This window comes from Vidua chalybeata, chromosome 16 (assembly GCF_026979565.1).
Source record: "Vidua chalybeata isolate OUT-0048 chromosome 16, bVidCha1 merged haplotype, whole genome shotgun sequence".
Lineage (NCBI taxonomy): Eukaryota > Metazoa > Chordata > Aves > Passeriformes > Viduidae > Vidua > Vidua chalybeata.
In genome coordinates, this window is record NC_071545.1 from 15,103,200 (window position 1) to 15,127,150 (window position 23,951).

At 53.3% G+C, this 23,951-nt stretch overlaps 2 protein-coding genes across 4 annotated transcripts; one reads left to right on the forward strand and one right to left on the reverse strand.

Moving 5' to 3' along the window:
* The first annotated feature begins 4,933 nt into the window (after nucleotides 1-4,933).
* Nucleotides 4,934-17,428, forward strand: CIAO3 (cytosolic iron-sulfur assembly component 3). 2 transcript variants are annotated; one of them, XM_053957269.1, is made up of 11 exons: nucleotides 4,934-5,049; nucleotides 8,326-8,421; nucleotides 9,480-9,623; nucleotides 9,842-9,974; nucleotides 10,588-10,722; nucleotides 10,991-11,109; nucleotides 12,392-12,521; nucleotides 12,755-12,827; nucleotides 14,324-14,458; nucleotides 15,463-15,620; nucleotides 16,376-17,428. In XM_053957269.1, exons 1-11 carry the CDS (start codon nucleotides 4,984-4,986, stop codon nucleotides 16,612-16,614), a joined length of 1,428 nt encoding a protein of 475 aa, XP_053813244.1. In that variant the 5' UTR covers nucleotides 4,934-4,983; the 3' UTR covers nucleotides 16,615-17,428. The 2 variants fall into 2 exon arrangements, with proteins under 2 accessions (XP_053813244.1, XP_053813245.1); XM_053957270.1 differs by lacking the exon at nucleotides 9,480-9,623.
* LOC128796032 (hydroxyacylglutathione hydrolase-like protein) lies at nucleotides 17,390-22,940 on the reverse strand. 2 transcript variants are annotated; one of them, XM_053957272.1, is made up of 8 exons: nucleotides 22,763-22,940; nucleotides 21,549-21,613; nucleotides 21,305-21,422; nucleotides 20,394-20,502; nucleotides 20,146-20,249; nucleotides 19,927-20,028; nucleotides 19,471-19,550; nucleotides 19,034-19,282 (listed from the first exon to the last, which is right to left on the reverse strand). In XM_053957272.1, the coding sequence occupies exons 1-8, from the start codon at nucleotides 22,865-22,867 to the stop codon at nucleotides 19,117-19,119; spliced, it is 849 nt and encodes a 282-aa protein (XP_053813247.1). In that variant the 5' UTR covers nucleotides 22,868-22,940; the 3' UTR covers nucleotides 19,034-19,116. The 2 variants fall into 2 exon arrangements, with proteins under 2 accessions (XP_053813246.1, XP_053813247.1); XM_053957271.1 differs by lacking the exon at nucleotides 19,471-19,550 and having other exon boundaries at nucleotides 17,390-19,420.
* Nucleotides 22,941-23,951: the final 1,011 nt, after the last annotated feature.

Consider the following 23,951-nt stretch of genomic DNA (forward strand, 5'->3'; position numbering starts at 1 on the left):
CCCACGTGACACACTACACTAGTCTCTATCCATTCACACTCTCAATCCATTTCACACTTTTGTGGTCTTTGGTTTACCTTGAGGCTATAACACCCTAAAAAATATAACACCCTAAAAATCCCCAAACCTAAATCTCTCACCCATGTGACACACTACAACACTCTCCACAATCTATTCCACACTTTTGTGGTTTCTGGTTCACCTTGAGGCTTTGGAAGTTTTCTCCATGAACGAGGGTCAGAGTCAGTGCCCCCCTGACACTGAGAAATATTGGGACACCCCAGAATCTGGGGACACCCCAGAACAGAGAAATATCCCTGGGTTTCCACACAGCCCCGTGGCCTCGGGGGTGACCCAGCCTCGTTAAATGTCACCAGCAGGGAGATTCCTACAAACAGGACAATATTTGATTTGCTTCACCAAGGAGCTTGTGTCACTCTGTTTGCTCAGGGCTGCAGCTCCCAGCGGGGAATTCGGGAACAGAAGCAAATTTTGGCTCCCAAGGTGCTGCAGAGCCCACGCCTAGAAATGCCAGAGGGGTCAGGCACGGAGGGTTTGGGTTTCACAGCTCATGCACGTCCGTCTGTCCCGGGGAACCGGGGACAGGACAGCAGGAAATGGCCTCAAGTTGCACCAGGGGAAGTTTAATTTGGGGATTAATAAAGAATTTCCTCACCCAGAGGGGTGAGCAGCCCTGGCACAGCTGCAGGGAGGCACAGCCCTGCAGGGATTCCAGAGCTGGCCCTGGGGACAGGCTTTAGGGGTGGCCTTGGGGACAGGCAGATTTTAGGGGTGGCCCTGGGGACAGACAGACTTTAGGGGTGATCCTGGGGACAGACAGGCTTTAGGGGTGGCCCTGGGGACAGGCAGGCTTTAGGGGTGGCCTTGGGGACAGACTTTAGGGGTGGCCCTGGGGACAGACAGGCTTTAGGGGTGGCCCTGGGGACAGGCAGATTTTAGGGGTGGCCCTGGGGACAGACTTTAGGGGTGGCCCTGGGGACAGGCAGATTTTAGGGATGATCCTGGGGACAGACAGGCTTTAGGGGTGGCCCTGGGGACAGGCAGGCTTTAGGGGTGGCCTTGGGGACAGACTTTAGGGGTGGCCCTGGGGACAGACAGGCTTTAGGGGTGGCCCTGGCAGTGCTGGGGGAACAGCTGGGTTTCTAAAAGTCTTTTTAAACCTCAGTGATTCCGTGATCCCATCCTCAGCTGCCTCCGAGGGGGATTTTAAGCAGCAGAGGAGGAGAGAGGGAAGCCAGGGGTGTCAGGAATCTTCTCCTACCACCAAACACCCCAACCCCTCTAACCTCAACCCTGATTTATCCCCTGCTCTGGGAGCTGCAGAGCAAAAATGCAAACACCTCAACCTCCCTAACCCCAGCCCTGATTTATCCCCTGCTCTGGGAGCTGCGGAGCAATCCCACAAAGACCCCAGCCCTGATTGATCTAACCCCAGCCCTGATTTTTTTAACCCCAGCCCTGATTTTTCTAACCCCAGCCCTGAGTTATCCCCTTCTCTGGGAGCTGCGGAGCAATCCCACAAAGACCCCAGCCCTGATTTTTCTAACCCCAGCCCTGATTGATCTAACCCCAGCCCTGATTTTTCTAACCCCAGCCCTGATTTTTCTAACCCCAGCCCTGATTGATCTAACCCCAGCCCTGATTTTTCTAACCCCAGCCCTGATTTATCCCCTGCTCTGGGAGCTGCAGAGCAATCCCACAAAGACCCCAGCCCTGATTTTTCTAACCCCAGCCCTGATTTTTCTAACCCCAGCCCTGATTTTTCTAACCCCAGCCCTGGGAGCCGTCCCACAGCCCCTCCTGTGCCAGGGGCAGGTCCCAGAGGCCAAGCAGCACCAAACATCCGTTTGGAGCTGGAATCCAAGCCCGGCCATCCCTCTGCTCCTCCCTGCAGGTTTGCACAAGAGATTTTTCCTTGGCTTCCCCCCTCCCTCCCTCCCTCCCTCTGCCCCCTGCAATATTTGCATTGCACAAGCCACAGACCACGCACAGGTGACGCTCCAAGCGCTGCAGGGCAAACAAACTAAAAACTGAGAGGTAAAAAAAAGGGGAAAGGGATTGCTGGGACGTGAGCTGTGCCCGGCTCTGGGGAGCCAGCAGTGCCCAGAAACGTGCCCAGCAGTGCCCCAGCCCCTCCTGCTCGGGGCTGGCCTTGGGGACACTCCGGGGACGCTCCTGGCACAGCAGGGCCAGCAGGGAGAGGTGGGGCAGGATTTAGGGTCGCTTCAGGGTTTAGGGAGAGCGGGAGGAGGCTCAGGGCTGACCACGGCTGCTCAGGAGCCGTCCCATGGATCTTGTTCCATCCCATGGATCCCATCCTATTCCATCCCATCCCATTGATCCTATTCCATCCCATGGATCCCATCCCATGGATCCCGTCCTATTCCATCCCATGGATCTTGTTCCATCCCATGGATCCCATCCCATCCCATCCCATGGATCTTGTTCCATCCTATGGATCCCATCCCATCCCATGGATCCCTTCCAATGGATCCCATCCCATCGATCCTATTCCATCCCATGGATCCCATCCCATGGATCCCATCCTATTCCATCCCATCCCATGGATCTTGTTCCATCCCATGGATCCCATCCCATTCCATCCCATCCCATGGATCTCATCCCATTGATTCCATCCCATCCCATGGATGTCTTCCAATGGATCCCATCCCATCCCATTGATCCTATTCCATTCCATGGATCCCATCCTATAGATCCCGTCCCATGGATCCCACTCCATCCTATTCCATCCCATCCCATGGACCCCATCGATCCCTTCCCATGGATCCCATCCCTCCCCATGGATCCTTTCCCGTCCTATTCCATTCCATGGATCCCATCCCATGGATCCCACCCCATCCTATTCCATCCCACCCCATGGATCCCATCCCACCCCATCCCATGGATCTCATCCCATTGATTCCACTCCATCCCATGGATCCCTTCACATCCCATCCCACCCCATGGATCCCTCCCCATGGATCCCATTCTATTGCATCCCATCCTATCCCACTCCATCCCATGGATCCCATCCCATCCCATTCCATTGACCCCATCCCATAGATCCCTTCCCATCCCATGGAACCAACTCCATCCTATTCCATCCCATCCCATGGATCTCATCCCATTGATTCCATTCCATCCCATGGATCCCTTCCAATGGATCCTTTCCCATGGATCCCTTCCCATCCTATTCCACTCCATCCCATGGATCTCGTTCCATCCCATGGATCCCATCCCATGGATCCCATCCCTCCCCATGGATCCCATCCCATCCTATTCCATTCCATGGATCCCATCCCATAGATCCCATTCCATCCTATTCCATCCCACCCCATGGATCCCATCCCACCCCACCCCATGGATCTCATCCCATCCTATTCCATCCCACCCCATGGATCCCTCCCCATGGATCCTATTCCATTCCATGGATCCCATCCCATCCTATTCCATCCCATAGATCCCACTCCATCCTATTCCATCCCACCCCATGGATCCCTTCCAATGGATCCCATCCCATGGATTCTCATGGATCCCACCCCATGGATCCCATCCCATCCCATCCCACCCCCTCCCATCCCAGCCCAGGTTCCCAGCGCCCCCAGGACCCCCAGCCCAGCTGGGCTCTGTCCCCCGCTCCCAGCCGAGGCAGGGACGGGGTTCTGGGGTCCCCAAATCGCTGAAGCTCCTGCCGGGACCAGCAGCCCTACCCAGCCCCGTTTCCATTCCCAGCACAAAGGGATCGGGAAAAGGAGCCCGGGGGGCACGGCCAGAGCAGCTTCACCTGCTGGGGCAGAGATGGAGACACAAGAGATAGAAATATAGAAATAGAACACATAAATCTACAATTATAGGAAATATATAAAATTAGATGCAAAATATAAATAGAATATATAAGAATATAGAAAAAATAAATAGAAATATAAAATAGAAATATATCAATATAAAATACAGATATATAAACATAAACCACATATAATTATAAATACAAATAGATAAATATATAAATATAAAATACAGATATACAAATATAAAATACATATAAAACTAAATACAACTATATAAATATAAAATACAAACATAAATCTAAATACAAATGTATAACTATAAAATATAAATATACAAATAAATATCAATATAAAATTACAGATATAAAATATAAATTTAAAAATATAATTACAAAAAAAAATAAAACTATCAATTATAAAATTACAAATATATAAACACGAATGTGTAACTAGTGCGTGCGCAGAGTAACCCGCAGTGGTGCCGGGTCCGGCTCGGCCCGGTCGGGACCAGCAGAGCCGGGACCAGCAGAGCCGGGACCAGCAGGGCCAGGACCAGCAGAGCCGGGACCAGCAGGGCCGGGACCAGCAGAGCCGGGACCAGCAGGGCCGGGACCAGCAGAGCTGAGCTATCTGAGCCCCGAGCAGCTGCGGGGATTTGCCTCAGCTGACAGGGGCGAATCCGCCTCATTTTCCACCTCATTCCCACCAGTGTTGTTTGTTTCTGTTTCCGCAGAGCCCGGAACATTTGCTGGGATTTAATTTTGGGATTAAATCAAAGGCAGGAGATTCACAGCACCCCCGGCGCGTGAAAGAAGAGGAGTTACACCAAATTTTCCAGGCGCTGACGCATTTCCACTCGCTTAGAACGCCAAAAGGCCTTATATAGAACCAGTTTATTCCAAAAAGGTGAAATCCACGGAGCAAAAATTAAAAATATCCGACTGTAATTGCGGCGGGCACTTTTACGACAGTGGTGCTCTTCGCTTTGCGGCGGCGTGGCAGCCCGGTTGTACGACAGCGCGGCGCCTCGCTTGGCGGCGGTGCTGTAGTCCGGTTGTACGACAGCGCGGCGCCTCGCTTGGCGGCGGTGCTGTAGTCCCGTTTTACGACGTGCGGCGGTTCGCTTGGCGGCGGTGCTGTAGTCCCGTTGTACGACACTCGCTTGGCGGCAGCCATGGCGGCGCGCTTCAGCGGGGTGCTGCAGCTGACGGAGCTGGACGATTTCATCGCCCCCTCGCAGGTGGGGCCGCCGCGGCGGTGACAGCGCCGGGGAGCCGCGGGGCTCACGGGGAGCCGCGGGGCGGGCGCTGCGGAGGGGCCCTGAGGGGAGGCGGCGGTGCCGCCCTCAGCCGTGGCCCTGTCGCTGTCCCCTCACGGCAGAGCTCCCCGCTGTGCCGGGCTGGGGAAAAGGGGGAAAGGCGGGGATTGGGCTGGTCCTGCCGCAGGGTCACTGGGACACTGTAGGGACACAGTGGGGACACTGCGGGGTCACTGTGGGACACTGCGGGGTCACTGTGAGGACACTGTGGGGTCACTGTAGGGACACTGCGGGGTCACTCTGGGGTCACTGGGACACTGCGGTATCACTGTGAGGATACTTTGGGATCACTCTGGGGTCACTGGGACACTTTGGGGTCACTGTGGGACACTGCGGGGTCACTGTGAGGACACTGTGGGGTCACTCTGGGGTCACTGGGACACTTTGGGGTCACGGCAGTGTCACTGTGGGACACTGTGGGGTCACTCTGGGGTTATTGTGGGGTCACTGGGACACTGTGGGATACTGCGGGGTCACTGGGACACTGTGGGGTCACTGTGGGGTCATTGTGGGACACTGCGGGGTCACTGGGACACTGTAGGGACACAGTGGGGACACTGCGGGGTCACTGTGGGACACTGCGGGGTCACTGTGGGACACTGCGGGGTCACTGTGAGGACACTGCGGGGTCACTCTGGGGTCACTGGGACACTGCGGTATCACTGTGAGGATACTTTGGGATCACTCTGGGGTCACTGGGACACTGCGGGGTCACTGTGAGGACACTGTGGGGTCACTCTGGGGTCACTGGGACACTTTGGGGTCAGGGCAGTGTCACTGTGGGACACTGTGGGGTCACTCTGGGGCCATTGTGGGACACTGTGGGGTCACTGGGACACTACTGGGACACTGTGGGGTCACTCTGGGGACATTGTGGGACATTGTGGGGTCACTGGGACACTACTGGGACACTGTGGGGTCACTCTGGGGACATTGTGGGACATTGTGGGGTCACTGGGACGCTACTGGGACACTGTGGGGTCACTCTGGGGACATTGTGGGACATTGTGGGGTCACTGGGACACTGCGGGACACTGTGGGGTCACTGGGGCCCACCCCAGAGCCTGCAGCTGCCCTGTGGGGTTGAGCTGGGGCTCCCAGGAGCAGCTGCAGCCTGGGCAGGGCTCCGTGGCTGGAGCGAGGAGGGATCTTCAGGCACTGCAGAACTGCAAAACGTCAGGCCTGGCTTTATAGCCAGATTGATATCCAGTTATATCCAGGATTCATATCCAGGATTTATATCCAGGTTTATATCCAGGATTCATATCCAGGTTTATATCCAGATTGATGTCCAGGATTCATATCTAGATCCATATCCAGATTTATATCCAGGTTTATATCCAGGATTCATATCCAGGTTTATATCCAGATTGATGTCCAGGATTCGTATCTAGATCCATATCCAGATTTATATCCAGGTTTATATCCAGGATTCATATACAGATTTATGTCCAGATTGATATCCAGGATTCATACCCAGGATTTATATCCAGGTTTATATCCAGGATTCATATCCAGGTTTATATCCAGATTGATATCCAGGATTCGTATCTAGATTCATATCCAGATTTATATCCAGGATTCATATCCAGGTTTATATCCAAGATTCATATCCAGATTCATACCCAGGTTTATATCCAGAATTCATACCCAGGATTTATATCCAGGTTTATATCCAGATTGATATCCAGATTCATACCCAGGATTCAGGATTCATATCCAGGTTTATATCCAGGATTCATACCCAGGATTCATATCCAGATTGATGTCCAGGTTTATACCCAGGTTTATTTCCAGGTTTATACCCAGATTGGTATCTAGACTCATATCCAGATTCATCTCCAGGTTTATATCCAGGTTTCTAGCCTGTATTTGCTGAGAAGAGCAAATACAGAAGGGCTCATGGAAAGGGAGCTAGCAAAGCCCTGAATGGTGAATTCCCCGTGTGGGGTGTGGGTTTGTGAGGGAATCCCTCACCTGGGTAAGCAGCTCTGCTCTGCTTTGGGGTGAAGGAGCCGAGTGAGAGGCTCCTGCAGGGCTCTGAGTCCTGCAAAGGGGGGTTCATTTCTATTTCATCCCCTATATTTCTTTTTTATTTAAACCCCTATATTTATTTTTTATTCAATCCCCCATATTTATTTCTATTTCATCCCCTATATTTCTTTTTAATTCAATCCCCAATATTTATTTTTTATTTATTCCCCAATATTTATTTTTTATTGAACCCCCTATATTTATTTTTTATTCAATCCCCCATATTTATTTCTATTTCCTCCCCTATATTTATTTTTTATTTAACCCCCTATATTTATTTTTTATTCAATCCCCAATATTTATTTCTATTTAATCCCCTATATTTCTTTTTTATTCAATCCCCTATATTTCTTTTTTATTCAATCCCCAATATTTCTTTCTATTTAATCCCATATTTATTTTTTATTCAATCCCCCATATTTATTTCTATTTCATCCCCTATATTTCTTTTTAATTCAATCCCCAATATTTATTTTTTATTTATTCCCCAATATTTATTTTTTATTGAACCCCCTATATTTATTTTTTATTCAATCCCCCATATTTATTTCTATTTCATCCCCTATATTTATTTTTTATTCAATCCCCAATATTTATTTCTATTTAATCCCCTATATTTATTTTTTATTTAATCCCCAATATTTGTTTTTATTCAATCCCCAATATTTATTTATATTTAATCCCCTATATTTCTTTTTTATTCAATCCCCCATATTTCTTTTTTATTTATTCCCCAATATTTATTTTTTATTTAATCCCCAATATTTCTTTTTTATTCAACCCCCTATACTTATTTTTATTCAATCCCCAATATTTCTTTTTTATTGATCCCCTATATTTATTTTTTATTTAATCCCCAGTATTTATTTTTATTTAATCCCCAATATTTATTTTTATTTATTCCCCAATATTTATTTCTATTTAATCCCCTATATTTCTTTTTTATTCAGTCCCCTATATTTATTTTTATTGATCCCCTATATTTATTTTTATTGATCCCCTATATTTTTTTTTTAATCCCCAATATTTCTTTTTTATTGAACCCCCTATTTTTTTTATTTAATCCCCTATTGTTATTTTTTATTCAGTCCCCAATATTTATTTTTTATTGAGCCCCCTCTTCCTTGCTCAGCTCCTCACTTCCCAGCTCTGCTGCTCTTTCAGGAGTGCATCAAGCCTGTCAAAGTGGACAAAAAGCCTGGAAAAGCAGCAGCCAGGATCAGAATCGAAGCTGATGGAAGCTATTTCCAGGTCAATCAGGTACGTGGGGTCTTTGTTCAGTGTAAAAAACCAGAAAAATGAGTGTATTCTAATGCATTACATCCATTTAATGCCAAAAAGAGATGCTGTCAGCATTGTTTTTTAATTTATAATTAATAATTCCAATTTTGTGCCACTTTTACACTCTGAAGCATTGGCATTAGTTACTGATTATTAATAGAAGAGCAGATAAACTGAGATTGTATTAAACTTTAATTTATCAGCATTTTAATTGATAAATTCTTTTCTAAGCAGTCATAATCAGTAATTCCAATTTATTCCAGTTTTTTGTGCTCTGAAACCCTGCTATTAATTGGTGATGGTTCTCATAAGAGAGCAGATAAGATGGAAAGTTTATTTATTTTATCAACATTTAAGGATTGACAATTCCAGGTTTTTGTGACAATGTCCTTGTGCTCACTCAAAGATTTAATCAAGATATTTTTAATAAATCCTGATGGATTAAAAAGAAAATTCAAATGATTTCTCTCAAAGCTTGAAGAATTCAGAAGCTTCCAGAATTCAGGCTGAGTTTTTCCTGTTTTCACCAACAAAAGTTGGCATTGCTCAGTTAACCAGGCTTTAATTCCCTCTAGGAATGGAGCTTGGAATTCAGGCAGATTTTGATTTAAAGAAAGGAGGACACAGCACTTCCAAAGGAGTCTGGTTCCTTAGTTTGAAATGTTAATAGTGCCTCATTTCCTGGGCTATTCCTGGCTCTACTGAGGAGTGGTGATCAGAGGAGAATCTCTTGGGAAAATCAAATTATTCAGGGCAGATAGAAGGGAAAATATTCCCTTCCAGTGTCTGAAATCCCCCAGCAAATCCCCCTTGCTGTGCCAAATAATCCCATTGAAAGCAGCCAGCTTCAGGTGCCTTTGTCCTCATTAAAAATAAAGATTTTTTTTTTTAAATGATAAACCAACAGCAGCAAAAGAGCAACATCATTATTATTTGTAACAAAGTGGGGAAACTGCTCCTTAAATTCTGGGGTCAGAACTGAGCCCTGCTCTGGGTTTTTTTTTTTGTTGTTTTTTTTTTGGGTTTGTTTTTTGTAGGATGGGGAAGCACAAAAGCTGGAGAAGGCCAAAATCACCCTGAATGATTGCCTGGCCTGCAGTGGCTGCATCACCTCGGCTGAGAGTGTCCTGGTCAGCCAGCAGAGCCACGGGGAGCTCTGCAAGGTGCTGGCCCTCAACAAGGTGGGAACCACTCATCCCTGCAGGAACAGGGGCCAAATCCACAGGAGAAGGGAATTCCTGAACCATCCCAGGCTCTTCCTGCCGGTTTATTCTCATTTTGAAAGAGTTTGGTGTAAATTCCTGCCTGGGGGTGAGCTCTTGTGCTGCTGCCAGCTCTGCCTGTGCCACACTTTGGGATTGTTTGGGTTTTTTTTGTTTTTTTTTTTTTTTTTTTCCAGGCTGCTGCTGCCCACGAGCAGAAGCTGGTGGTGGTTTCTGTCTCCCCCCAGTCCAGAGCCTCCCTGGCTGCAAGGTGCAAACTGGGGCTGCTGGAGACAGCCCAGAAGCTGACCACCTTCCTCAAGGGTTTGGGCAAGTGTGGGGTTTTCTGCTCTCTGGGCTGAGCACAAGTTAAAGGGATTTAACCCCCACGGGGATTCCAGGCTGTGCAAAACCTCAGTCCCACGATGAGCTTGGAGAGAGGGGAGGAGAGCTTGGAGAAAGGAGGGTGAGGGATTTTTTTATAAGGGCAGATGGTAACAGGACAAGGGAAAGGGTTTAAACTCTCAGGGGGGGATGCTGGGGAGGAATTCCTGGCTGGGAGGGTGGGCAGGCCCTGGCACAGATTCCCAGAGAAGCTGTGGCTGCCCCTGGATCCCTGGCAGTGTCCAAGGCCAGGCTGCCTCACCCTGGCATAGTGGGAGATATCCCTGCCCATGGAACTGGCTGAGTTTTGAGGTCCTTTCCAACCCAAAGCATTCCACCAGTCTAGAAAACCTCTAAAGAACCACTGAAAAGAACTTTTACGTTCTACATTTCCACCTCTCCTGTCACTTTTCCTCCTCTTCCCCTCCTGAAAAATGTTCCCTGCCAACTGCAGGGCTCAGTGCCCGTGCCTCAGTTTGCCTCTGGTTGAAGTGGGAGGGTTTTTTGCTGTGTTTTGCTGCATCCTGAGGGTTCTCACCCAGCTGCTGTTGCTGCCCAGGTGTGCACCACGTGTTTGACACGACTTTCTCCAGGAACTTCAGCCTCCTGGAGAGCCAGCAGGAGTTTGTGAGACGCTTCCACAAACAAGCAGAGGACAAAAAGGCCCTGCCCATGCTGGCCTCTGCCTGCCCAGGTATGGCTCCAGTTCCAGCTGCCATCCAAAATCCAGCAGCTGCTCAGAAAGCTGCAAATGTTTGTTCTTACCTGCAGGATTATTCTCCTCACAGCACAGATTTTGGTGCTAAAGCAGTGGTGAGACACCTTCAAATCAGTCTGGGCTTTGCTTTTTGGGCTGAATTGAGGCTGAAAATGGTTATTAAACCTGGGGTTTGGGGAGAATGGGCAGAGTGAAGGTCTGCTTCTTATTTTTTAATTGGATTTGGTGATGATGTTCCTTCCAGGCTGGATCTGCTACGCAGAGAAAACCCACGGCAGCTTCATCATCCCCCACATCAGCACCACCAAATCCCCCCAGCAGGTCATGGGCTCCCTGGTCAAGGGCTACTTTGCAGAGCAGCAGGTAAAGCTCTAAAAATGCTCTTCTTGCTGCAAAACTCCTCCAGTTCAACACTTCAGGCTGATTTTTTTATAAATTTGCTATGTGTAACACACATTTAAGGGTCAATATTGCCTTGCAGAAGGCAGAAATCTTCCTCACTTCTGTCTTGGCTAATGAGTAGTAATTAGGGTAGAACACTGAGCATGGGCTAATTAACTTAAAGCCTCTGAATTATTTGGGAAAGCTGAGAAACCTTATTTTCAATGTCTTTGTGCTCCTGTTTGTTTAAAGTTGGTGAATAATTTCAAATAATGACCCAGGCCAAGGCCACAGTGGGTGCTTAGATCATGGCTTCTCCAAAAATGATCCCTCATTCCCAGCTTGATGTTCTGCTTCTGTCCTTAGCCTGTAACCTCTGGAATCTTTCCAGGTGGGAGCTGGAAATCCCCACAGCCAGCCTGGACTGGGCCAGGAAGGGGCTGCAGCACCCACTGGGGTTTCTTGTGGGGGTTACTGGCTGTGAGGCAGCTGCAGATTTGGGACAAAATTTGGCACTTTCTGGGAATATTTGGCACAAGAGACTGAAACAGGGGCCCAGGGTCAGTGACCTGTTGGCTCAGGCTGTGTTTATTGCTTGGATGATCCCGAGGTTTCTGTGGGACTCCAGATCATGTCCTGAGGGGCTGAGCTTTGGGAGCAGGGAGGAATTTTATTCCCTAATGCCTTAATTAGGGTTTGGCTTCTCTGCTGACCTTGGATCACTGCACCGGAGTGAGAGAAACTTCCAGGAGCTGAAGGAAACCTGAGGAAAGATGGAAAGAGATTATTCCCAAAGGCCTGGAGTGCCAGGACACAGGGAATGGCTGCCCACTGCCAGAGGGCAGGGTTGGATGGGTACTGGGAAGGAATTCCTCCCTGGGAGGGTGAGAAGGGGCTGGGATGGAATTCCAAGAGCAGCTCTGGCTGCCCCTGGATCCCTGGCAGTGCCCAAGGCCAGCTTGGAGCAGCCTGGGACAGTGGGAGGTGTTGGGGTTGGGCTGGATGGGCTTTAAGGTCCCTCCCAACCCAACCCATTCCAGGATTCCATGAAACCTGTGAAGGTCCATAACTGCTGACCCTGACTGCAGCTGAAATTGGCTTCTAGGAGAGAAGTAATTTCATTTACTCATCAATATTTAAATGCACAAATACTCAGTCATAGTGGGGGCACAGTGGCATTATTTCCCCCACTCTCCTTTGCCCCTGGAATGCACTCCCTGAGCACAGGGGGATTTTGGCTGCCCCAGCCTTGTCTCCCTTGCAGCACCTGCCCCCTGACAGGATCTACCACGTCACTGTCATGCCCTGCTATGACAAAAAGCTGGAGGCCTCCAGGCCAGACTTTTTCAACCAGGAATACCAGACCAGGGATGTGGATTGTGTCATCACCACAGGTAAGCAGAGCCACAGGAGATTCCCAGTTCCAGCAAATTCTGGGAGCCTTGCAGTGTTCCCTGGCTTTGACAGAGGTTGGATATTGATCTATATTTACATTTATATACATCTGTATTTACAATAGTGCAAATCATGCCCTGGTAAAATGCAGGTGCAGTTTAGGGACTGCTCTGTGGGGTTTGTTTCCCTGTATCCCAAAAATAAGAACTCTTTGTGCCTGGTTCTGCCCTAGGAGAAGTGCTGAAGCTGCTGGAGCAAGAAGGAGTGTCCCTGTCAGATGTAGATCCTGCTCCTCTGGACACCATGTAAGAGTAAAATCCCATTTCAGTCATGTTCCTTTTCCTCCAGGGAGTTTAGAATTTCCCTGTTCCCTTTCCTCCAGGATTTAGGGAGTTCAGAATTCTCTTTACTCCAGGATTTAAGGAGCTCAGAATTTCCCTTTCCCTGTTCCCTTTCCTCCAGGATTTAGGGAGTTCAGAATTCTCTTTACTCCAGGATTTAAGGAGCTCAGAATTTCCCTTTCCCTGTTCCCTTTCCTCCAGGATTTAGGGAGTTCAGAATTCTCTTTACTCCAGGATTTAAGGAGCTCAGAATTTCCCTTTCCCTGTTCCCTTTCCTCCAGGATTTAGGGAGTTCAGAATTCTCTTTACTCCAGGATTTAAGGAGCTCAGAATTTCCCTTTCCCTGTTCCCTTTCCTCCAGGATTTAGGGAGTTCAGAATTCTCTACTCCAGGATTTAAGGAGCTCAGAATTTCCCTTTCCCTGTTCTCTTTCCTCCAAGAATTAGGGAGTTCAGAATTCCCTTTTCCCTGTTCCTTTTCCTCAGGATTTAGGGAGTTCAGATTTTCCCTCTCCTCCAGCATTCAGAGAGTTCAGAATTCCCCTTTTCTTGCTGTTTTACACAAGCGTGTTTGCCCTTGGTTTGGTTTCTTGTGCCACTTGAACCAGAACAATTGGGAGTTAAAATATTTAATGTACAGAATATGTACATTTCCACTGGACAATCACTCCAGCTCCTTTCATCCCACAAAAAGCTGCTGCAGCAGGCTTTGGGAAGGACAAGGATCTGTCCCAGTGCTAAAAATGTCCTGAAGCAGAATGCTTCTCCTTAACCAGAGCCACTGCAGAGACCCCAGAATTAAAGCAGAAATCACAAATATTTAGGTCACCCAGGTAATCTGCAGAAGGCTCTTGGTGAAAAATGCCATTTAGGACGTGTCAGATGGGACTGGGGCTGTTGAACTGAGGAGGAGCCTCTGCTCCAGGCCCAGCTGCACACGTGGGGTGGGGTGGGAGCACATTTTGGGGTCTGAGGTGACAGCAGGGCTGGCTCTGCACTGAGCACCCAGAGCTGCCTGTGCTTCAGGGCACGGGGAACATCCCAGAGCTCCCAAAGGCTGTTTTTTTTATAAATTTGCTATTTGCTCCCTGATCACCAGCAGCACCTCCCTGAACTATTCATCAATTCCTGAGGATTAATTAGAGAATCATGGAATGCTTTGGGTGGGAAGGACTTGAAAATCATCCAACCCCAACACCTTGCACTGTCCCAGGCTGCTCCAAGCCCCGTCCAGCCTGGCCTGGGACACTTGCAGGGCTGCAGGGCCACCCACATGCCCTGGCACAGGCTGTGCCAGGTGTGCCAGCATTCCCTGGAGCCGTCACCGCTCCCCAGGAGAACGGGCAAAGCCGGGGCTCAGAGGGAGCTGCAGTTTGGCTGCTGCCATTGTCCTGGGGCAGCCTCTGGAGCTTTGTGTGACCCCCCCCAAAGCCCTAAAGCTTTGCTGCTGTGCCCCCCCAGGCTGGGCAGGGCTGCAGAGGAGCTGAGCTCTCACGGCGGCGGGGGCTCGGGGGGGTACCTGGAGCACATCTTCAGACACGCGGCCCGCGAGCTCTTCGGGATCCACGCCGCCTCCATCCACTACAAACCTCTCAAGTAAGAAGCTTGAAATCCCACAGGAAACTCAGGGGTTTGCCAGGAATTCTCTCTTTGTTGAGGGGTTGGAATTATTGGGGTTTTGTGGGGTTTTTTTTTTGCAATGTTCAACTTCACTCCCAGGCTGAGAATCGGCTGCTCTCTCCCCCAGCTGCTCAGCACAAAATCAGCCAATTCCCTGCAGGCAGGGAGAATTCCAGGGAGAATTCCAGCCCCTTCCCCAGCCTCACCCTGGAATTTAGCCTGGTGGATTCTCCCACTGATAACTTTTAGAATAATGATAAAATGTTAGGGTAATTGAGAAGGCAGAGCTCTCGTGGAGCTGGGATTCCTCACCTTGGATCAGGGAGATTTGTCACTGGTTATTGATCCCAAAAAACCTTGTGGGAGGGCTTTGGGGCTCTGTTTAACTGGAGTGAAACAGAAAATAAGTCACCTGAGTTTGGGCATTGAGGCTCATCCACCTGAGATTCCTTCTGGCTTCCCAGTTCTAATTTAATGTATCCTTTGGAATTAATTATATCCCTAATGAGCAGTTTTTGTGTTTAGGATTCTCTGGCTTAAGAAGCAGAAAAACAGTCTCAAAATCTTGATAACAATCAAATTACTTACTTTTTTTTTATCAGGACCAGGTATTCCCACTAACCTGAGAAATCTGGAATCCTCAGTCAGGGTTTGTTGCCATGTTTGATGATCCAGCAGAAGTCAAAAATCCCCTCAGGGGCTCCATTGATGCTGGCTGAAGGAAGGAAGTCAGGTCTGTCAGGGAAAGGCTCCCTGTGCTGAGCTTTTCAGGCTTTATTCCAGCACAGATATCCTTCAGCAAACTCTGCTCAGGTGGCTCCAGCAATCCTGGAAGGTTCTGGAAGGAATTCCATCCTGTTTTCCTTGGAAGGCACAGAACTAGGACAGCTCTTCAGTGAGACTCACAAAGAGTTTGGGTTTTGCACAGGGCCCTTTGAAGTTTAAAAGCAGAAACTGAATTCTGTGCTCTGCTCCCTCAGGAACAAGGACTTCCAGGAGGTGACCCTGGAAAGGGATGGAGAGGTCCTGCTCCAGTTTGCTCTGGCCTATGGATTCAGGAACATCCAGAACCTGGTGCAGAAGCTGAAGCGAGGGAAGTGCCCCTATCACTACGTGGAGGTCATGGCCTGTCCCTCAGGTGAGGCTGCTCTCAAATCCAGCCTGGGGGCAGCTCCAGGGCATTCCAGGCAGGAGGAATGGGAGATTTCTCACCCCCTTGGGCTGTGACTGCCACACCATCACAGCTCTGTGGGGATTTTCCTACCTCTGAGCCAGTAATTCCTCAGGATTTAAAGAATTGCAGCTGAATTCCATCATAGGACATTTGCATCATTAATTCATTAATTGTTTTTAAGGAGGATTTCCTGAACTCTGGTGCCTGAGGGTAATTTTCCCCCTGGAAATTCAGGGATTTTCCCCCTGAAATTGCCCAGACCTGACCATCACACTTAGAGAAAATGCTGCTGTGCCTGGAGGAAGTCACTTCATTAAAATCTGGTTCCATTTTCCTCTTCCTGCCTGCTGGCTCCCTTGGGAGCAGGGGCAGCCTGAGCCTGCTGAGGGAGCTGCTCCTTGCCAAGGATGCACACAGCTCTGGCAGCTCCCAGAACACATCCCAGGCACTTCTCCCTTTCCTGCAGCTGAGCCTCCAAGGCTGGGCTCACCTGGGCTGGGCTCTGGCTCCGTTCTGGGGGCAGGAGATAAGAGCTGGAGCCAGCCCAGCATCTCCCTGCCCTGTGGCCCTGCTGCTGGCAGATAACTGGGAGTGAACCTCCAGCCCTGAGGTGTTTTCATTCCTGCAGCTGTTTGCAGGAGCAGGATAAATGGACTGGAGGTTCTGAGGATGTTTTCCCAACTGAAGTTCTTCATCCCTTTTTTTTTTTTTTCCCTCAGGCTGTCTGAATGGAGGAGGGCAGATCAAACTGGAGGGGGAATCCAGCAAGGAGGAGCTGCAGCAGGTGGAGAGGTTGTATGAATCCCTGAGGGCTGAGATTCCAGAGGAAAACCAGGCTGTGAGGGAGCTCTACGAGCACTGGCTGGGGGGCTGGGGCTCAGAGAGGGCTCTGCAGGTGCTGCACACACAGTACCACGCCGTGGAGAGAGCCAGCTCTGCCCTCAGCATCAAGTGGTGAGGGCTGCCCAGCCCAGGAGACCCTCAGTGCCTTCTGAACTCATCCTGCAAGGAATCTGAGCAATTCCTGCCCCTGGGAATGTGCCTGGCACTGCTCATTCCTCCAGCTGGAGGGTGAAGTGATGGGAATAAACCCAAAGTCTGGCAGGGACACATCAGGAGAGGCAGAAACACGTCCCAGGCTGATGGGACAGCCCCTGCACTGCTCCACCAGCCCCAGTCCTGCCAGAACTGAGGAGCTCAAGGATTCAGAGCTCAGCTCCAGGCTGAGCTTTGTGCCACACCCCAGAATTCCTCCCCCAGGCCTTGCTGGATTGTCACAGCACTCAGTTCTGTGCCTGCCTCTGCTGGAGCAGCCTCATTTCATTAGAAATGGTCTCATGAGGCCTGGAGTTCTCCCCTCTCACTGCCCACAGGGTCTGTGCCCTCCGAGAGGGGATCCAAAGCCTGGGATCATCCCTGGGGCTGCAAAGGGACTGGAGAGAATGCTGCACAAAGCCCTGTGATTCCTTTTCCTTAAATTATAATAATTTATACCAAGGGCAATTATTCTCTGTGTTTTCTTCCTAAACCCTCAGCAGGGAGTCACAGAATTGTCACACTTACCCACCCTCAGCAGCCACTTACTGAGAGATAACATCCCTAAATCCAAACAAAACAGGCACTTACTGCTGGATAACACCCCAGAATTACCACAAAATAATTCCTGGCCTTGGGGCTGCCAGGAACCAAAGCCTCCTCTGCACTTTGTTCCAATGAATCCACAGAGCAAGTGGTGATTTTCATGTTTTTAATTAAAAGCTTCCCATTTTTCAGCTGTTGCTGATTATTAATGACCTCACAGTGTTCTAAGGCATCAACCTCCCCCTGCTGCCCCCTCCCCTCCTTCCTGAGGAGCAAATTGGTGCTTCCAGTGAATTCCCTTTTCCATGCAGGGACTGGGCTAAACCAGGACACGGCCAGGGAGAGGCTCCAGGCTGGACTCAGTGCAGAGCACAGGCACATCAGCCCAGAAATGCACAACCAGTGAAGCTGAATGAGCTGGAAATGAAATCATCAGGGCTCTACACTTGATCACTTCCCCAGTTCCCAGGCCACCAACACACACAGAGGTCACTGGAGCCACCCTGGGGTCCCTGTTCTGGCACCAGAACAGCTGGAGTTTGTCCCAGCTTTGAGGTGTGGGGCTGGTTCAGACACACAGGGGCATCCCTGCTCCCAGGATAAATAAAACTCCAAAGGGAACAGCCACAACTCCAGCATTCCATGGAAACTGAGGAATTCAGGCCGTGGTACCAAGGGAGCTTTTGCAGCTGGATAAATCCTTCCCCTTCCATGCAAAGTAAATCCAAACTCTGATTTAATAAAAGGAAAAAAGAAAACCTTGGTTTGTAGCACAGGAAAAAGCCCCAAACCAGACTCCAGTAGCAACAAAGAAATTCACAGTCCACACATGAAAATCCCTGAAATCAACTCTGTCCCAGTGCTGGGAGCTGCCATCAAACCCTCATTTTCTCCACAAAAAAAAAAACCAAAAAACAACCAGAGAATTACTTCAGTGGTGTGAAGTGCCTCCCCACACCTGCAAATAAAACTCTTCTCCTTTCTCAGACTCAAAAATAAATAAAGCACAGCCCTGATTTTGCACAAAGTGAAGGCTGGGGAGGCCTGGGAGCCCCAGCAGTGTCCATGGAGTTGGCACCGAGTGTTTTATCTTGGAAAAAGCAAGAAGGGATGTCTGGCAGCACTTTGTTCTTGGCTGCCTAAAATCTGTCCCAGTTTGGGAAATCCCTCCTGGGGCAATCCCTGGCCCCACCTGGACACCCCAAGGGCTCCCCAGGGCAGTGACTGGGCCACAAATCCCTGTGGGACCTACTGGAAAAGAGGGAAAAAAGAGGGGGGAGCCCACCCAAGCCCTGCTGTGAGGAGGGATTTGTCAGCACAGAGCTGGAGTCGGGTGGGTACTGGTGCCACCAGTGCCACCAGTGCCACCAGTGCCACCAGTCACTTCCCAGTTTCCCGTGGGGGGGATCCAAGTGTCCATCACCTGGCCAGAGGGGCCCAGCGGGGCTGGAGCAGGACAGGCAGGGCCAGGAGGGCTCCCAGGAGTCCCAAAGCCACCATCACAAGCCCTGGGACTGGGATGCAGGGCCTGGCAGGGGAGCCTGGTGCTCCGTGGGGCACAGCACCACAATCCCTGAGCATTCCTGCCCTTCCCTGGCTCCCTGCCACGGCACTTCCCCCACTGACCCCAAAACTGGCACTGTGCCCTGCCCCGAGCCACGTCCTGACCCTCTGCCAGCATCCCAGCACCAAGGGGGGGTCCCACAGCCTGGGCTCTCCAAAGGGACCCAGGAGCTCCACAGGGAATCCCAGGAGCCAGAGGGGAGCGGAGCGGAGCAGAGCAGCCTCACACAAGCAGCTAAAAGACAAAACCCAGCCCCAGCTGGGAGCCAAGCCGAGCTGGGCACAGCCAGGAGGGAGCCCTGGCACCACGGGGGTGTCACTTCTTGTCCAGGAAGGGCCCGAAGAGCCCCCAGTCGAAGGCCAGCATGGCCTGGGGGTTGGGCCTCTCCTTGGGCTTCTTGAAGTTGTCCCTCTGGGAGCGCAGCGCCCTCAGCACCTCCACGGGGTCCGTCCTGCCCGTGAACCTCTGCACGGCCTCCTCCCTGCAAGGGGACAGCCCTGCTGTGCCCTGGGGACAGGGGGGGTCCCACCCTGTGCTGGCACGGTGGCTCTGCGGCGACCCCCTGTCCGGGCAGCCTCCCCTGGGATTTCCCAGCAGGTTTTTGGGAACAGGGGCGATGCTGGAGGGGAAGAGGAGAGGGGTTTGGGGCAGGAGCCCAGCAGCGCTTACGTGACCCGCAGGAAGGGGTTGTACAGGAACTCCTCCTGCAGCGTGGAGGGCACCGTGGGCAGGTCCTCGTCATCCCGCTGCTGCCAGGGGAACAGAGGTGGCCAAATGTGGATATTCTCAGTTCAGTCAGAGAGACAACGAGAAAGATTTCTGCCAGGCTAAGCCTGGAAAAAGCCCGAGAGGAATGTAAATAATCTATTATCTTGTTTTCTGTTCATATTTATAGACATGTTCTACCACACTGACCTAAGTGCAGTGCACCAATCAGGTGAAATGTTTTTACTCTAAGACCAATGGAATTAACGTTCACCATGTTCTCTATAAAAGAGAGAGGTGCTTTTGAACGAACGCTCATTTTGCCTTCTGAAATCGTGCGAGGCATTTTGCCCGTCCCTGCCTCGACAGTGCCATCCCACAGCCCGGGCCCCGCCCTGGCACAGGGGCACAGCCACTTACTTTGGCCCACGCCAGCTTCTCCTTCACCATTTCATTCTCTGGCTCCACCTTCAAGGCGAACTTGAGGTTTCTGACGGTGCATTCGTGGCCACAGAAAACCTTCTGCAGGAGGCACGCGGCGTCAGAGCCGCTCCCAGGGCAGATCCCAGCCCGGGATCCTGCCCCGAGCCCCCTCCCGGCCCCAGGAGCCCCCCCGGGCTGGGAGGGGAGGGCACTCACCGTGTCCTTGGGCAGAGCCCCCAGGATCTGGGTGAGGTTGGTGTGCATCTGCTCCGCCGTGCCCTCGAAGAACTGCCCGCAGCCCCCCACGAACAGGGTGTCACCTGTGGGACAGGGGGTGGGCACCGAGGGACGCCGGGGATGGGGGTGCCAGGGTCACCCCAGCAGTGCTGAGCGGGGGGGACAGGCAGCACACAGGGAGTGTGTCCCCAAAAGCCACGGGGCCCACCTGGGCAGGGGGGGGGTACCTGAGAAAAGGGCTGGAGCATCCGGGGAATCATCCTCCCACATGAAGTAGCACATGTGGCCCGAGGTGTGGCACGGGGTGAAGAGACACCTCACCCTGATGGACCCGAACTGGGGGGACAGAAGGTCAGGCTTCCACTGAAGGGGACAAACGGACCCCCCCAGACCTCCCCACGCCTGCCTGGGGCCCAGCAGGTCACAGATCTGATGGGGCTTCGGTGGGTGCAGCTGTGTCTGCCCCGATGGCATTTGGGACCCGGCCCCAGGAGAGGGTGGGAGCCTCCAGCACAACCCCAAACAGGCTGGGATTGGGATGAGGCTCCTCCTCCATCCCAGCCTTGAATCCCTGGGGCCACGCCAGGACACCAAGAGCTGAGCACGGCCCAGCAGCACCAATCCCACTGGGGACCACTGGGGACAGTGTGACCACCCCACTGGAGACAGTGTGACCACCCCACTGGAGACAGTGTGACCACCCCACTGGGCACAGTGTGACCACCCCACTGGGGACAATGTGACCACCCCACTGGGGACAATGTGACCACCCTACTGGGGACAGTGTGACCACCCCACTGGGGACAATGTGACCACCCCACTGGGGACAATGTGACCACCCCACTGGGGACAGTGTGACCACCCCACTGGGGACAGTGTGACCACCCCACTGGCCACCCCACTGGGGACAGTGTGACCACAGCACTCCCCACTGGCCACTCCTCTGGGGTCACTGTGACCACCCCACTGCACTCCCCACTGGCCACCCCACTGGAGGCCACAGTGCCACTGGGCACAGTGTGACCACCCCATTCTGCTCCCCACTGGCCACCCCAGTGGGGACCACAGCCCCAGGCAGCAGGAGGAGCCGTGTGAGGGCTCCGGTGTCCCCGATGTCCCCGGTGTCCCCCACACGCACCGCGAGCTCCTGGCCGTGGCTGACCCTGTGCGTGAGGGCCCCGATGCGCTCGTCAGCCCCGAACACCTGCAGGCCCGGCAGGAGCTGCGCCAGCTCCTCATTGCCCCTGGCGTGGTCCCTGAGGGCAGAGCAGGGATTGGGATTGGGATTGGGATTGGGATTGGGATTGGGATTGGGATTGGGATTGGGATTGGGATTGGGACTGGGATTGCAAACACGGCCACCCCCAGCCGGCCTCACCTACCAGTGGTGGTGGGTGGTGAGGATGGCCCTGAGCTCCACGTCCTCCTTCCTGATGATCTCCAGCAGCTGAAAGGGACCAGAGCAGCGCTGAGAGGGCAGGGGAGGTGACACACAGCCGTGCCGTGACCTGTCCCCTGTGCCAGCAGGCAGGGGAGCCCCCCAAAAGCGCGCCCTGAGGAGCCCCAGGCTGAGGGGTGGCACAGAGGCGCGACCCTGCAGCAGCGGGATGGGAGCGCGCTGGTCCCACGGCCACCGGGACGTTTTTGGGGCCACCGGGACGTTTTTTGGGGCCACCGGGACGTTTTTTGGGGCCACCGGGACGTTTTTGGCCGGTGCTTTCTTAGGGAAGGCACGGCGCCAGCCAGCCCGGCCGCGGCGAGGGCCACAGGGCACTGCCAGCCCCGGCACGGCTGCCGGGAGGCTCCGGATGCCAAGCGAGCACTGCGGGCCAGGAGCGAAGCGCGGCTCCGAGCGGCAGGAAATGCCCGAGTCAGCACCAAACGCCGAAAAACCGCGACAGCGCCGAGGGCTGGCACCGGGGACACCGGGCACAGGACTGAGGGCTGGCACCGGGCACAGAGGCGCTGAGGGCTGGCACCGGGGACACCGGGCATAGGGCTGGCACCGGGCACAGAGGCGCTGAGGGGTGGCACCGGGGACACCGGGCATAGGGGTGGCACAGGGGACACCGGGCACAGCGGCGCTGAGGGGTGGCACAGGCGACACCGGGCACTGTGCTGAGGGGTGGCACCGGGCACAGAGGCGCTGAGGGCTGGCACCGGGGACATGGGGCACAGCGCTGAGAGCTGACACCGGGACACCGGGCATAGGGCTGAGGGCTGGCACCGGGGACACCGGGCACAGGACTGAGGGCTGGCACCGGGCACAGAGGCGCTGAGGGCTGGCACCGAGGACACCGGGCATAGGGGTGGCACCGGGGACACCGGGCACAGCGGCACGGGGGTCCCGGAGAACGGGGCCGGGCAGGGATCGCCGCTCCGGAGCTCCCTCTGGGGTTACCCCGCTTCGCTGCGGGCTGTGCGGGGCGCGGCACGGGCAGGGAGCGGCGCAGGGACCCCGCAGAGCCCGGGGCAGGGCAAGGGGGGGGGGGTCCCACCGCACACCCCGCGGCGATGGAGGGCTCTGTCCTGCCCGGGGGATGCCCCACGAGCGCCGCGGGGCCACCGCCACCCCCCGGCCCGGGGACACGCTCACCCTCTTGGGGACCGCGGCGTCCACGGCCACGGCGCGGCGGGTGCTCTCCTCGATCACCAGGTACATGTAGTTGTCCTCCAGCACGGAGATCACCTTCACCTTCATGGCCCCGGGGACACGCGGAGGGGCTGCGGGACCCCGGCGTGTCCCCAGCGCCACCCCCGGGGCGGTCCCTGCCGTGTGCGGGGCGGGTCACGCAGCGTGGGGCGGGCAGAGCCCGCACGGCGCGGCCACTGCGGCTCCGGGGACAGGGGACAGCCCCTGTGCCACCCGCGGCGCATCCTGACACCCCCCCCCCCCCCGGGCTGGAGGAAGGGAGGGGAACCCCCAGCCCTGTCCCCAAAATCAGCTCCTGCCGCCAGGGCCAGCGGGGGACACGGGGAGGGATGGGGGGTGCTGGCACTGGTGGCACTGGTGGCACTGGTGGCACAAGGTGCAGGGTGGTGCCGGGCACTGGAACTCCTGCGGGGGGGTCCGCAGGGTCTCTGCTCCAGGGTGAGGGTCCCACCCCGAGTGCAGGTACCCCAAAGGCACAGGGGGCTGAGCTTCCCCAGCCGGACACCAGGGCTGGGCTGACCATGGCCCCCACACGGAATTGTTGAGGCTGGAAAAGTCCTCTGAGACAGAGTCCCAAAAACCAAGGCCACCGCTGTCCCGTGTCCCCGAGTGCCACATCCACAGAGCTGTTAAATCCCCTCAGGGATGGGGACTCCACCCCTGCAGCTGTGCCAGGGCTGGGCAGTCCCTCCAGGAGGAAATTCTCCCAAATATCCACCCTGAGCTCCCCTGGCCCAGCCTGAGGCCGTTCCCTCTCCTCCTGTCCCTGTTCCCTGGAGCACAGCCCGACCCCCCCCGGCTGTCCCCTCCTGTCAGGAGCTGTGCAGAGCCACAAGGCCCCCCCTGATCCCCCTTTTCTCCAGGCTGAGCCCCTTCCCAGCTCCCTCAGCCCCTCCTGGGGCTCCAGCCCCTTCCCAGCTCTGATCCCTTCCCTGGCCACGCTCCAGCCCTTCCATGTCCCTCTTGTCCTGAGGGGCCCAAATGCCACTTGTGAGGAGGGTCTGGCACCCACAGGCAGCAAATCCAGGGCTGAACCTTCTCTGTTCCCCTTTCACAAAAACACAGCTGCCACTAAAGCCCCTGGGGTCCCCACAATGCCACCCACTCACCCCAGGATTAGGGAGAATGGCAC